At 36.8% G+C, this 12,834-nt stretch overlaps 1 protein-coding gene across 1 annotated transcript in view; it reads right to left on the reverse strand.

Annotated features, from left to right (window-relative positions):
* The window catches only part of LOC129734856 (BDNF/NT-3 growth factors receptor-like), a 248,530-nt gene that overhangs the window by 197,374 nt on the left and 38,322 nt on the right, over positions 1-12,834 (reverse strand). Inside the window, exons 6-8 of the mRNA XM_055700189.1 lie at positions 8,183-8,319; positions 5,164-5,296; positions 3,382-3,681 (exon numbers count right to left, since the gene is read on the reverse strand). Coding sequence (XP_055556164.1) covers positions 3,382-3,681; positions 5,164-5,296; positions 8,183-8,319 — 570 coding nt within the window. The remainder of the gene's footprint in view (positions 1-3,381; positions 3,682-5,163; positions 5,297-8,182; positions 8,320-12,834) is intronic.

The raw sequence follows: 12,834 nt of genomic DNA on the forward strand, positions 1-12,834 counted from the left end.
AAAAAACCCCAAACTTCCTAGGCCTTTATCCTGAGCTAAATGACAATATTTTTATTACTGTTTACTGGAAATGGGTTAAAATAATCTGATTGATTTAACCTGTAATTCCTGCTAGGGGCATATAAAGCAGGAAGTCATCTATTCCATTCAAATACCTTTTACATAACTAAATGCTTCACTTGAAATAAAATTTCAAATATCAATTTGGACCAACCCCAAATTTCAATGCAGTATTCCCTACATAAAACATCATCAAAACATTGGTTGAATCTATTTTAACATTAAAGATTACCACAGTAATTTTGCATGTTTACATGCAATTATTTTTAACACAAAGAACAGCATCGTTGTTTTGGTCCTTGTTAGAACAGGTTGTTGTGCAAATAAAATATTACAGACATATTCTATTCACTCATCTTTATAAACTGCCTCAACTACATTTGGTTTGCTTGCTTCTTTCTTTATAAAGTAGACATTTTCAAAATAAAGCAGCAGCAAAAGACTCGATCCAAAAAAATACTTGTGCAACACAGTCATGTTATTTTGCCAAACCAGCAAAATTCTACTTCTACGGTATATCTAACATATTATTATACTATGACAAGATACTACATGACTTTAATTCCTTCATCTGAATTTTAGAGTAGAGGGCTGGTAGATGAATAATTTTACTTAAAAAATAGTTATTATTGGTAAAAATCTCTGCAGTACTCATTAATTGTTATGGATCAATTATGGAAACAGCCTCTGAAATAAAACACAGATGTTTATTGCTTAGCATTTTCTATAACTTAATCTCAAATAGTCAAGTTATCCTCAGCAAGAACAGCTTTACTGGTATCCATAAAGATTAGCAGATTAAAACTAGTTTAAAATCTAGCTAACAATGTGAAATTTGTTCCCCCGGACCTTAGTATTTTAAACAAACTTTGAATTTATAACATTAACTGTGATATCATTAACTTGACCCAAATCCCACTGTGGAACATGCTTTCCTCTATGCTGTCCCTTGAAATATGTTCTGTAAGTAGCATGCTGGAAAGCTGAGAGCATCTTAGCACAAATCCTGTCTTCATCATGCTTGATGCAACCTTGAAAGTAGAGTATTAGGCTGTTGATAATACATGCTTCAGTCTTTGCTGTATTTATTTTAATTAGATATATAGTTTATAGGTGAATGGTTTTTTTTAATTTGCTTTTGTTTTTATCTTTAGTGCATTTGCCTGTAAGTGATTTAATAACCAGAGAATCAGTTCAAAGCTCAGTCAGGATACCCCACCCCATGAAACATCAGGGCTGGTATTTAATTCAGTCATGAAGGCATGGAAATGAACATAATAACAGAGCATGGGCCTAATCTTTATGCTTCATTGTACAATATGTGGGCCAAAAGGAGATGCTACACAGTAATGGCAGTGCTGAAAAAGCCTTTTAAGGGTCTGAAAGATCCTGGAAGTGCTTTAAATAGTAATAATAATTTAAAAAGTTTAAAAATTAATACAATACATAAAGGATGTTATTTTTTTAACATTTACTTTTATGCCAGCTTCCGTGGAGGAGACAACAGTATTATAGAATATTCTAAAGCTCAGTACCATAAGTCTTAGAGGAAAAAGCCCCACTAATAAAAACAACACGGAGGATGCTAACTAAATAAGTAATTTCCCCTGCTGTTAATTTTTAAGACTGGTTTGGTGCCATCCCATACACACAAACTGATTTCTAAAGCAGTTACATCCTGTCTGTATGTAGTCCAGTTTGAACACAACATGGATTATCTTGGAGACTTATAATGAATGTTTATAAAAAGGAAGGAACAAATAAATAATGTTGTCTTTCTAATTGGGAGGATACCTTTAATTTAAAAGGCCACAAACAGGAAATTTTCAGCTTAAAAGAGACAAGCATAGAAGAAAAATGGAGCATTAAAAGAAAAAAATTATTAAAAAAAGGAACTGTTATTCTATTAAAGAAAATAAAGCCAAATTAATATTAAATAAACAGAGTGTAAGAGAACTTCCATTGTATATGTATGAGGTGAACTGTTCTACTGAACTGTTATAATGTAGTATTAAAGGATGCCTGTAGCTGAAACCATGATCTGTTTCTGTAAAGAGTCTATTTAAGGAAGGACTGTAGGGAAAAAAGAAGAGGGAAGCTACTAAGAACAGTAGGAGAAAATAGAGCCTGATTATATCAGCTCTTCACCTTCTCTTTCTAAAGATGGGAATGAAAAATACTTGCCATCTCTTTCCCTGTAACAGGCTGAGCTGATAGGAACAAATGTTAAATACAGACTATTTTTTTACTGTCTGTAGCCTACAATGTAGGAGAGAGAATTTAAATATTCATTTTTTTTCTATCACATAACATTAGCACTGCATATTGCTGTTTCAAGAGGGAGGCTATTTCTATCCCATGGTTAAAAAGCCAAAGGTATGCACACGTTCATATTTTCAGATATGATTCTGCAATTATTTGCACAAAATCACACCTATATTTCCACTCAAGGTCCACTCAGTTTTTTCACATAGAACAATGCACTTACATGTACACCTTCATATTCTTACAGTCACTTCAAATAGGGTTTTGAAGATGTGGGAAAAGATCAAACCACAATGTACATTAACTACTTACAGTAGTCCCTGCAGTTCAGTGAATTAGTCCACCTTGAGACTGCTCACATAGCATTTAGGAAGTCTGAACAGGAGCCTTTAGAGTAGCATAAGATGCATACATTTGAAGATAACCATTTTGAACACAGGTATTCCTAGGCATGCAGATTCCCAACCTCCACTGAAATGAATGGGAATTGGATGTCTAAATGTCTGTGAGGACCTGAGAGCTGGTCCATCCTGCCTCTGGGTTACTTGTTTTCTATCCATCTCCCTCTAGTGTCCTACACAATATATTATCCTCAACTCGTTGGACTGCATTGCTGATTTTGCATCAATGCACTAGATGCTATGTAGGCATACTCCCTGTGCCCTTGGATACACTGCCTGGTTGCACTTGTGCACAGTGTAGAAAACTTGCAGAGTCCTTGAATTGGTACTCAATGCTTTACAGGATCAGAACTGAAGCTAAAGAAAACACTTCAAAACCAGCAATCTTTTACTAGCCTTACTAGCACTGAGGATCGTTACTCAAAGGGAGGATTTAAATAGCACTAGCATGGCCTCCCTTGAAAAGGAATAAACAAGAAGAAAATGTAAAAAAAAAATATCGTTTTACTTTACAACTAATCTTGAAGACATTCATTCAGAGAAAAAACGTATATAAAAAGCTTCCTCCAAAATAGGTAAGCTGTCCAGGAGCACTGTCTGCACATTCATGTCAATTTACAATTGCTAACATAAAAAAAATAATAATTATACTCACCATCTCCAGGCACTGACATGAAATGAGCATTAACCCATTTTTCATCCTCTCCATACTCGTTCTTTGCTAGTAAGGTATAAGCACCATTGTTCAGATGGGTAGGGTTGTCCAGCTGAAGGCAGCCGTGATATTCACTTTGATTGATAACATGTATTTTAGTACAGATGTATTCAGACTCATTCAGTATAGCCCCTTCATAGAACCACTGCAATGTGGGCTTAGGGTTCCCTTTCACAGTGAATGGAATACACCAGTGGTGGTCCGGGGTTGGAGATTCAATAAATGTGATATTTGGTGCAACTATATTGGGGAAAAAAGAGTGAATAACGTCACAATATACCAAACATCTTGTTTTCTCAGGCTATCAGTGCTAAAATACACTACTTGAAGGAATTATACCTATATGGAGGATACTCACACAGGAAGCCCACCTGCTCTGCCTTGGGTACTATGCTCACAACTGAAATGAAGCCATTCTTTAGAAAGAAAAAAAACTAGTTTCAGACAAACTGTGAACCCCCATTAAATCACATACTCTGCAAGGTGTGGAAAGTTCAGTTACCAGATCACTGAGAAGGGAGATAGGGAAATTTTAGCTTTACTGTGCTGAAAAAATGGCACAGAGGAATGCTGAAAGAACAAAACAGTATTAAAAATATTTAAGTCAGCCAAAAGCAAGTAGTACTGGAAATATATTCAGCTAAGAATCCAAACTTTCAGGTGACTTCTTTAAAAGGATCAAGGCCAGAACAGCTATTTTCATTCCCTAGATTCTTCTGTCAGGGTAAGACCATTTTCTACTGTACATTTTCTCATTCTTTGTTCAAATGTGCTAAATGCCTCAAGTTTATAGACTTCTGTTTCCCTTCAGGACACTATTCTAACACCTTGCACATTATTTCACTGTTAGGAAATATTCCTTGATATTCATTCTTAACTGCATTTGATTTCATCTAGTTATACTCCCTTTTATCATTCATAACAGTGGCAATCTCACAATCTCATTTACACTGTTCAAACATTTCTAGTTTCTGTCCCATTCCATAGCTATTACATATCTAATTTCCACCTCCAAAACATTTTAAATGCTTGTAGAGTGATTTCTTAAGTTTACTGTCCTGAGCACATGCTAAAAATAAATTTCCATTTACGAAGTGTTCCATTCCCATCTTCAGTTAAACAGAGGGCTGCAACTTGTGAAAACATATTTCACATAAAATGAATTCATGTTGGAATCTCAGATCTAAGAACCCAATACTTCTATACTACACGTCCCTTCCCCCTTCCTTGGCCCTGACAAATAATTATTCAAAGCTATGACAAATAATTTTATATCTGGCAGAACAAATAATGCAAGTGTGTTAATTTTTGAACAAAGCAATTGTTGGTTTAGTTAAAAAAAAATAAATTGTAGTTTATTATAAATAATTTCTATGGCTTTTGATGCATTCATGTTTCTTAATTCCTAAGACAGTGTGTATGTATATGCACACCATTACAAATCTGTTCACACTGACAGTACAACTGAGTATTTGGGGTTTCAGACATTTACTTACAGATTGCTCAGACTGGAAGATAAAGCATTTAGAAACATAATTTTTGCAGAAGAACTCAGAGCAGAAAAAGGTAAAAATAACAACTGCTCATTGGGCTATTCCCAGAATTAACTGTAATAGATAGCTCACATGCTTAAAAGGTGTTTCTGTTTCAACAACTTGTGTGTCCAACAAATATTTATACCCAAAATAGTTATTGCCAATGTGGTTTAGCCTGCTTACGTACAGAATACTGTGAGCTCGGCAGAGGCTTGGTCCTCTCCCACAATATTCTCTGCTACGCAAGAAATCCACAGTCCACTGTCCACAGATGAAACGTTCTTTATGGTTAGTGAGGCAGGATTCTTACTTGTGTCACTCTACAAATGATCAAGAAATATGGATGTGCCAAATATGGTATAAAGAAACAATGGAGAGAGGGGGGAACTATTGGCCACAGTTCAAAAGCATTTTCCATTTTCCCTTCCTTTTAGCTGTATCAAACTGCAATTAATCAAAGCATTATTTTGGTGTCTTATCCAAACAGATGCAACACACCTACAGAACCAATTGTAACCATCGGTAGCGGTGGATTTAAAGCCCAAAATGCTCATTCATTTTTCTACCATGTCACTTTCTGTTTCTCCCTTCTTTTGACACCTATCTCTCTCTACACAAATGTGGGTTGATTTTTTGCATCCATTCCCTTGCTTATCCCTCTGTTCAGTTTCATGATTGATTTCTATGGTCTATCTCTAATCTCTTTAATCTTTTTATTCCCTCCTATATTCTGTTCAGTCCTTGCTTTACTATTCCTTTTATCTCTTTCATTTACACTTAGCTTGACATGTCTTCTACTACTGCTCTCTGAGCTCTACCGTACCTTGACAACATGTCTTCTCCCTCCTCCTTAGCCAAATGTCTCTTAAAAGCTCCTTGTTATCATGGAACCTCCCACAAGAGTCCCTTCTACTAACTGAACTACTGCCCAAGTGCTGTTTTACTGTGCTTGAGCACAGGCTAGGCTAATTGAGGTAAGAATTATGATTTGCAGAAAGTTCAGTGCATTAAATGCTATATTAAATATGCAGCTATGCTACGCTGTATAAAATAAATTACAAAAATTAATTACAAAAACAAATAAAAAAGTAATTACAAAGATTTTTAAAAAATTATCAGCTAGCAAAGCTAGTTGTTAAAGCTTCTGTTAAGTGAGGTCTTTATAATTACAGCCAAATAATTACTATTTCCATACTTGAATTTTTCACAAAATGCAAGATTGTTTTATTAAAAAGGAAAGGAACCAAAACAAATTTGGAAAATGAGCAACAATTAGGATGATTGTTTAAAAAATGCCTTTTGGGATACTTATTGTACACATATGCTTTGATGCTGCACTGAACACAAGCAAATGATATGCTACACCTGTAAAACCACAGTGACTTCCAGTGGTAGACAATGGGGACATGTGGGAACACTCCTGCATACAGGATTGCAGGACCAGAATTTTAAACATTGAGATAACACCTTAAATCCACTTAAGTCAAACATCCCATTGATTTCACTGTGACACTGGGGCAGGAGGAATGGAAAAAACAACACCCCAATGCACACTTCTCCATGTACAACTCTCCAAATTACAGGGCTTCAATTGCAGGCTCAGGCTGAAACATATAACAAGAAAAATCTAACTGACATTAATGAACTTATACATCAGCATAAAAGCTGAGAGTGTGGTTAATGTTCCAGGACTGAAGAATGGTTTTCACTTTTGCTAACATTTCTCCTTGTAAAACAGGAAAGAAAACCAGACAGAAGCAGCATAGAAGGTTAAGAAAAGGGAGGCAGAAACAAAGACATTAAAGTGAGAAAAAGGAAACCAAAACCAACACTCACAGAAAAGGAAAGTTGTGAATGGCAAATGAGATTTATAAGGCACTCATTCTTCTGCTACTGAAAAGACTACTGTGCTTAACAGCTATTTTATAAGCCTCTCTCACAAAGTTATGTCAGGATAAAAAAGCTTTTCAGGAAAGCTCAAAGCAAACTGAACATGGTATTTGAAAGACAGGGAGGTTAAAAAATGAGATGATCTTACTTTTTGAATAGTATCCCACATTTGTCTTAGCTCATGACTCAACAACAAAAAAAGAAATATAAAAAAACACAACTGCATAAATTCCTCAAACTGTTTTAATTTCTTGTTCTTGTTGATAATTGATGCATTTGGGTAGTTTTACACATTAGAGAAAAGTTGAAAAATAAAACTAGAGCTCTGCAAAGCTCTTATGAAAGCTGAAAGACAGGCTAGTCAAATTCTACATAAGCCTAATGTAATGACCTCCGTGAAGAAAGTGCAGAGGTTAAGAGACCCCAGAGGTCCTGTCTCTTCCATACTGCAGGAACAGTTTTGGAAGTGCACATCACACATTTTGTACAGGCCAGAAAGCTTTAGGCAGTCTATACTCTCATGAATGCAGGGGAGCTGATGCCATAAAACTGTAAATAACAGAGGGTCTTACACAATGTAAATAACAGCAATTTAGGAGGTCAACAGCTGCATGTTGAAGACCTGTTTAAATGCTTCTTATCAACATCTCCATCAGAAAGAACTTAATCAGTATATACCCACTGCGCACACAGTCTAAGGCAGGTCCACAGAACACCAGGATCTCAGGAAACAAAATTCCCACTGTCTGGATGGGTTTATTGAGGAAACAATTTCATACATCATAAGAAAATTTTGCCATAGTAAAACCTTGACTTTGGCTTTCATGACTATCTTGTTATTTTGTTTTGTTAACGGAAAATGAAACAAACTACAAAGTAATTAATATTTGCAACAAAAGTTCCAGCACACCAAGATTTCAACCTAAAAATATAATAAAATTAGAGAGACAAAGCTTTTCTCACAATTAGATTGGACTTGTTCTCTCTATGCAGGTATTTGTGATAATAAGAAAGTACTTAAGCTTCAGTATCCTGATTCACTACATTACTTCCATGAAATTACAGCACTCTCATTTACAAAAGAATATCCAAAAACTTAAGTGCAAATCAGTTTCTCGAGGAATGAATGTTTGTGATTTTCCAAAAGCACTGCAGCAGCCACCATGGATTGAAAGTAATTGGAAATAAATGTAATCCTAACATTAATTTACTATTTCATATTTTTTATAAAAAGTTAATTAAAGTTAGAGAAAAGGCTTTATTTCACCCTTTGGCAGATGTCTCTGAATTACCACGTATTTGAATATGAGACTTACCTCATGATTTGAAACAAGATTAGTGAGCACCCAGGATACATTAGGGGGCGGCCCTCCAGTAGTATCACAGTACAATGTGATGTTCTTTCCTTCCACCACGGTGATGTTGTAACTGCTTAATTTTGCTGAGGGCAAGTCTATGATACAAGCAAAAATAAAACAAAAAACGAAAAACACCCCCTAAAAAACCCCACCACATGGATATTTGTGTTTGCCAGAAATAGATACTGCTCAGTTCTATGGGAAATGTATAAATGCAATCAAAATCACTGCTTACTTAAAATTCACTGTGGTCAGTTATTGTTCAGTAAGGAAGTACAAACAGCATTGTTGGAGATATATAAATACAGTCCTTAAGCTGCTACATAAATTTTTTTGGGCCTCCTTCATTTCACATCCAAAGGAAACATTCTAGCATACAGAAATACATTAAGCTAATTATAGAGGTAAATATTTTAGGTGGACAAATAGTAGTTAACTTCAGGTTTTAACATCCAAAAAAAAAAAGATCCCTTCATTTTTTAACACATTAAATTTAGTCTATCTCTGTTGTAGCAGTTGCAATGAAATCTCTATTTTCCAGGGACTAATTCACATTGTGGTATTCTTACTATTCTCTACTACAGTTAACATGAAAATCCCATTACCCCATGGTATCACATAAGACAGGGGTCCTCAAACTATGGCCCGCGGGCTGGATACGGCCCCCCAGGGTCCTCGATCCGGCCCCCGGTATTTACAGAACCCCCCCGCCCCCCCCCCCCCCGCAGGGGGTTGGGGGGGGAAACCAAGCAGCCGCAGATGACCTCCTGCCACTTCATCCGTGCGCCGGCCCCCTGTTTAAAAAGTTTGAGGACCCTTGAATAAGAGATTGAAGCCTTCCCTCTCATATACAGAGCTCATAGACAGCACAGCAAAACCTAGATCTCCAAGTACAAAGTGCACAAGAGGAAAACAAGGCCCTGAACAGATCAAACCAGAGGAGAGAAAGGACAGAAGAGAGGATCAGCAACCGCACAGAGCTGCCTGCTATCCAGGGCGCTTCAGCAGACTTAGCTATTGCCCTCAAAACAGAGGGAAAGAAGAAAAGCTGCAAGATGATACCACTCACCAGTAAGCCAGCCTAGCTTTTTCAAGTGCCAGGACTCTCCCACCACTTCATATCTCATTTTTCTCATTCTTCAGCACCCAAAGCAACGGGAACTTTCAAAAGAGTAACAGCACCAATATGCTGAGTACTTCCAAAACCCCAACACATTATAGACTACTTTGGGTCTGGCCCTCTTCAAAAATATTGCCAGGAATGTCAAAAGACTTTAGGCATGCAAGACCTCACATCATATTTATTTGCATAGCAAATAATTACATAACATATTGGATATTTCTTCAGAGATACTGTACCATCATTTGGAGCTCCTACACATTGTAAGAATCCTTACCCTCAATTATGAGGCATTTCTCATCAACAATTCCAGGCAAGTTTGACTTGCAATTTATCCTCTCAGATAACAGAATTTATTCCCTTTCCGAGTCATAAGAGGTGGGTAAGAAAGAAACACATAAAATAATTGCTTTGGGATTAATTTTTCTGGTTGTATATTTTGTGTTGGTGAACTTTAATGCACAACCATTTTGGCTTCTATTTCAAGTGGTACCCAGACTGCACCACAGCAGAACACACACTAGTTGAGCTGTATTTGAAAAAAGAAGATAATAGCATAAGACATATCTAGAAAAGGTGATACACTGAACTTAGGAGTAAAGCAGTGAGACCAAGCAGCAAAACCTGTACTGACAAATATTGCATATAAAAAACTCCAATGTTCCCTAACAGAAACATATGTTCAATACATGTGTTCAGTGTAGTGTGAGACCATTTATATGAATCAGTAGCATTTTGACACCTACACAATTATAAAGATTTCTAATCCAGCTGAATTTATTCATATCTTAATTCGTTTAAATACAGGGGGTTTAGATGACCAGTTCCGTTTATATGGATGCACATTTTAAAGAACTTTGTACACAGCAAATTATATAAGCAATCAGACAATAGGTTTGCATACTTTTGTATACTGCCAGCACAGTAAGTTTATATGGTAGCATAAGAATATCACGCAAGATAGCCATGACATAATTTTCAGCTTTCTGGAGCAATGAGTTTCACAGGTATATTATCAAGGCTGCATGCAAAAGTATTTCCTTATATCAGTTCTGAAATTTGTCTCTGTTCAAATTCATTGCTCGTTCCCTGTTCTGATAGGACAAGGAAAAGAAAGTTTCTGAATTATCTTCTTAAAACCACTCTGTTTTATTTATTTTTCTCATGTCCCGTTTTTTTCAATAATCTATCCAAAGTTTTTCATACTCTTCAAAAAAGGGAGGATAGAACTTGCTACAATGAATTTTAAATTCTAACAGAGTTATGCAGTTTAGTAGATGTATTAAAAGTGTACACTAAAAAAAATGCCTTTCACTGTGTATAGATGTATAATATCTATGTTATTTCACTGCATAGAGACAATCTGTTTTCATAATGTACTGGTTTTGTATGGGATAGAGTTAATTTTCTTCACAGCAGCTTGTATGGGGCTATGTTTTGGATTTGTAATGAAAACAGTGTTAACACACCAATGTTTTAGCTATTGCTGAGCAGTGCTTCAACAGCTTTAAGGCCTCTCCTGCTTCTCACACTGTCCTGCCAGCAAGTAGGCTGGGGGTGCACAAGAAGCTGGAATGGGACACAGCCGGAACATCTGATCCCAACTGACCAAAGGGATATTGCATACCATATTATGTCATGGTCAGTAATAAAAGCCATAGGGAGGAAGGAGGAAGGGGAGAACGTTTGGAGTTGTGGCGTTTCGTCTCACCACGTAACCATTATCTGTGATAGTGATGCCTAGCTATGCATTCAATCGCCATTATCTTATTGTTGTCAACATGAAATGATTCTCTTCTTCTAGTGAAGTTAGGTTAGTCATGTATCTGTAACTTTGTATTAATGACTGTCCCCTTGAAGGAGAACTAAAAGCCTGATAAGGAGAACAACCTAACCCAGGAAGTGCCAGCAGCCAGTTAATTGCAACAAAGACAAGAAGTCAACAGAATGAGGTTGTAACTAGGGGAAATGTAAAGGCGGCAGGGGGAGATCGCAACCACCAACTCAATTCATGACTAAAAGACTCACACCCTCACCTCCCTCGGACATGTGTAGTAAATTAAAAATACACTGTAACTTTAAATCGAAGTGAGAGATATATAGACCAACAGAAAACTACCGTGCATAACAAATTATCAAGAGTATCTTTTAGGTAGAGTTTGGAAAATACATATGTATAAGTAGATTGCATAAATATTATTCTTGTTCTTCTGAAGTTTGGGCTTGCTTTGTAGAATACCACCTAGCCCCCAGCTTTGTGCAAATCTGTAGTAAAGAAATACCTCGACTCTGTGTGTTGATTAGCTCTTGCACACTGGGTGAACAATTCCATGTTTTGGACAATAGGGTCTTGATTTCCTGGAAATGGCTAAACATCTGCTTGCCAATGAGAAGTAATGAATGAATTCCTTATTTTGCTTTTGCTTTACCTATTAAACTGGCTTAGCTGCCAGGTGGGTTAAACCATGACACGTATTCACATCAATAATGCTTTGTTCCAGGGAATAGGCAGCTCTGGATTAGAATAAGCAGTCACTTCAATTTACTCCAGCACAAATGGACACAACAAAAGGCAACGGACACACACACTCATTTATGTCACCTGAGTCTCTCTAAATATTATGTGAGGCTTTTAGAAGTAATAAACTCTAAGTAGGTGGGCTATTTACTTTCACATACCATCATTAGTGCAAACTGATGGCCGTGGACATACTAGGCCATACTCATATTTTCACCATGCACAGCTGGGACTTCCACAATAACAAAACTAAATATTTTGGCTGAAATTTTTAAAGGCTACTACAGCATTTAGCTACACAGTTGTCAATGGAAATTAATAAAAACTTATGTCTGAACTCTTGAAAGCTTTCAGTGTCCTCATGCTGTTACTTACTGTTTTCTACAGAAAACTTATACTGCCCTCAGCAGAGCCAAACTGTCACTATATCTATCAAAGAAAGGATATGACCTAATTAAGAAATAACTGAATATTAATACAAACTGTAGTCTGTAACTGATCTCTCAGCACCAAGTCAATGTTCTAGCTAATATACTACAGCAGCTTTTAGAAAAAGAGGGTCTTAAACAAGAAGAAAGGACTCCATCATTACACCCAAAATGCTATTTCAGTAGTTAACTATCTTCACACTTACAAAAAATTATCTGATTCCCAGACTGACTGAAGGAGCAACAATGGTAGCACCTCTGTGATAACATATTTAAGGGGTAAAAAATGCTGCCACAACAGCAGCTGGGACAGTGGAATGAGACTATGTGAGAGCAACAACTCTGCAGACCCCAAGGTCAGTGAAGAAGGAGAGGAAGGAGGTGCTCAAGACACTGGAGCAGAGGAGCAGAGATTCCCCTGCAGCCTATGGTGAAGACCATGGTGATGCAGGTTGTTCCTCCTGCAGCCCATGGAGGAATATGGTGGAGCAGACATTCTCACTGCAGCCTGTGGAGGACCCCACGCCGGAGCAGGTGGATGTAC

This window comes from Falco cherrug (genome assembly GCF_023634085.1).
Source record: "Falco cherrug isolate bFalChe1 chromosome W unlocalized genomic scaffold, bFalChe1.pri SUPER_W_unloc_1, whole genome shotgun sequence".
Classification (NCBI taxonomy): Eukaryota; Metazoa; Chordata; class Aves; order Falconiformes; family Falconidae; genus Falco; species Falco cherrug.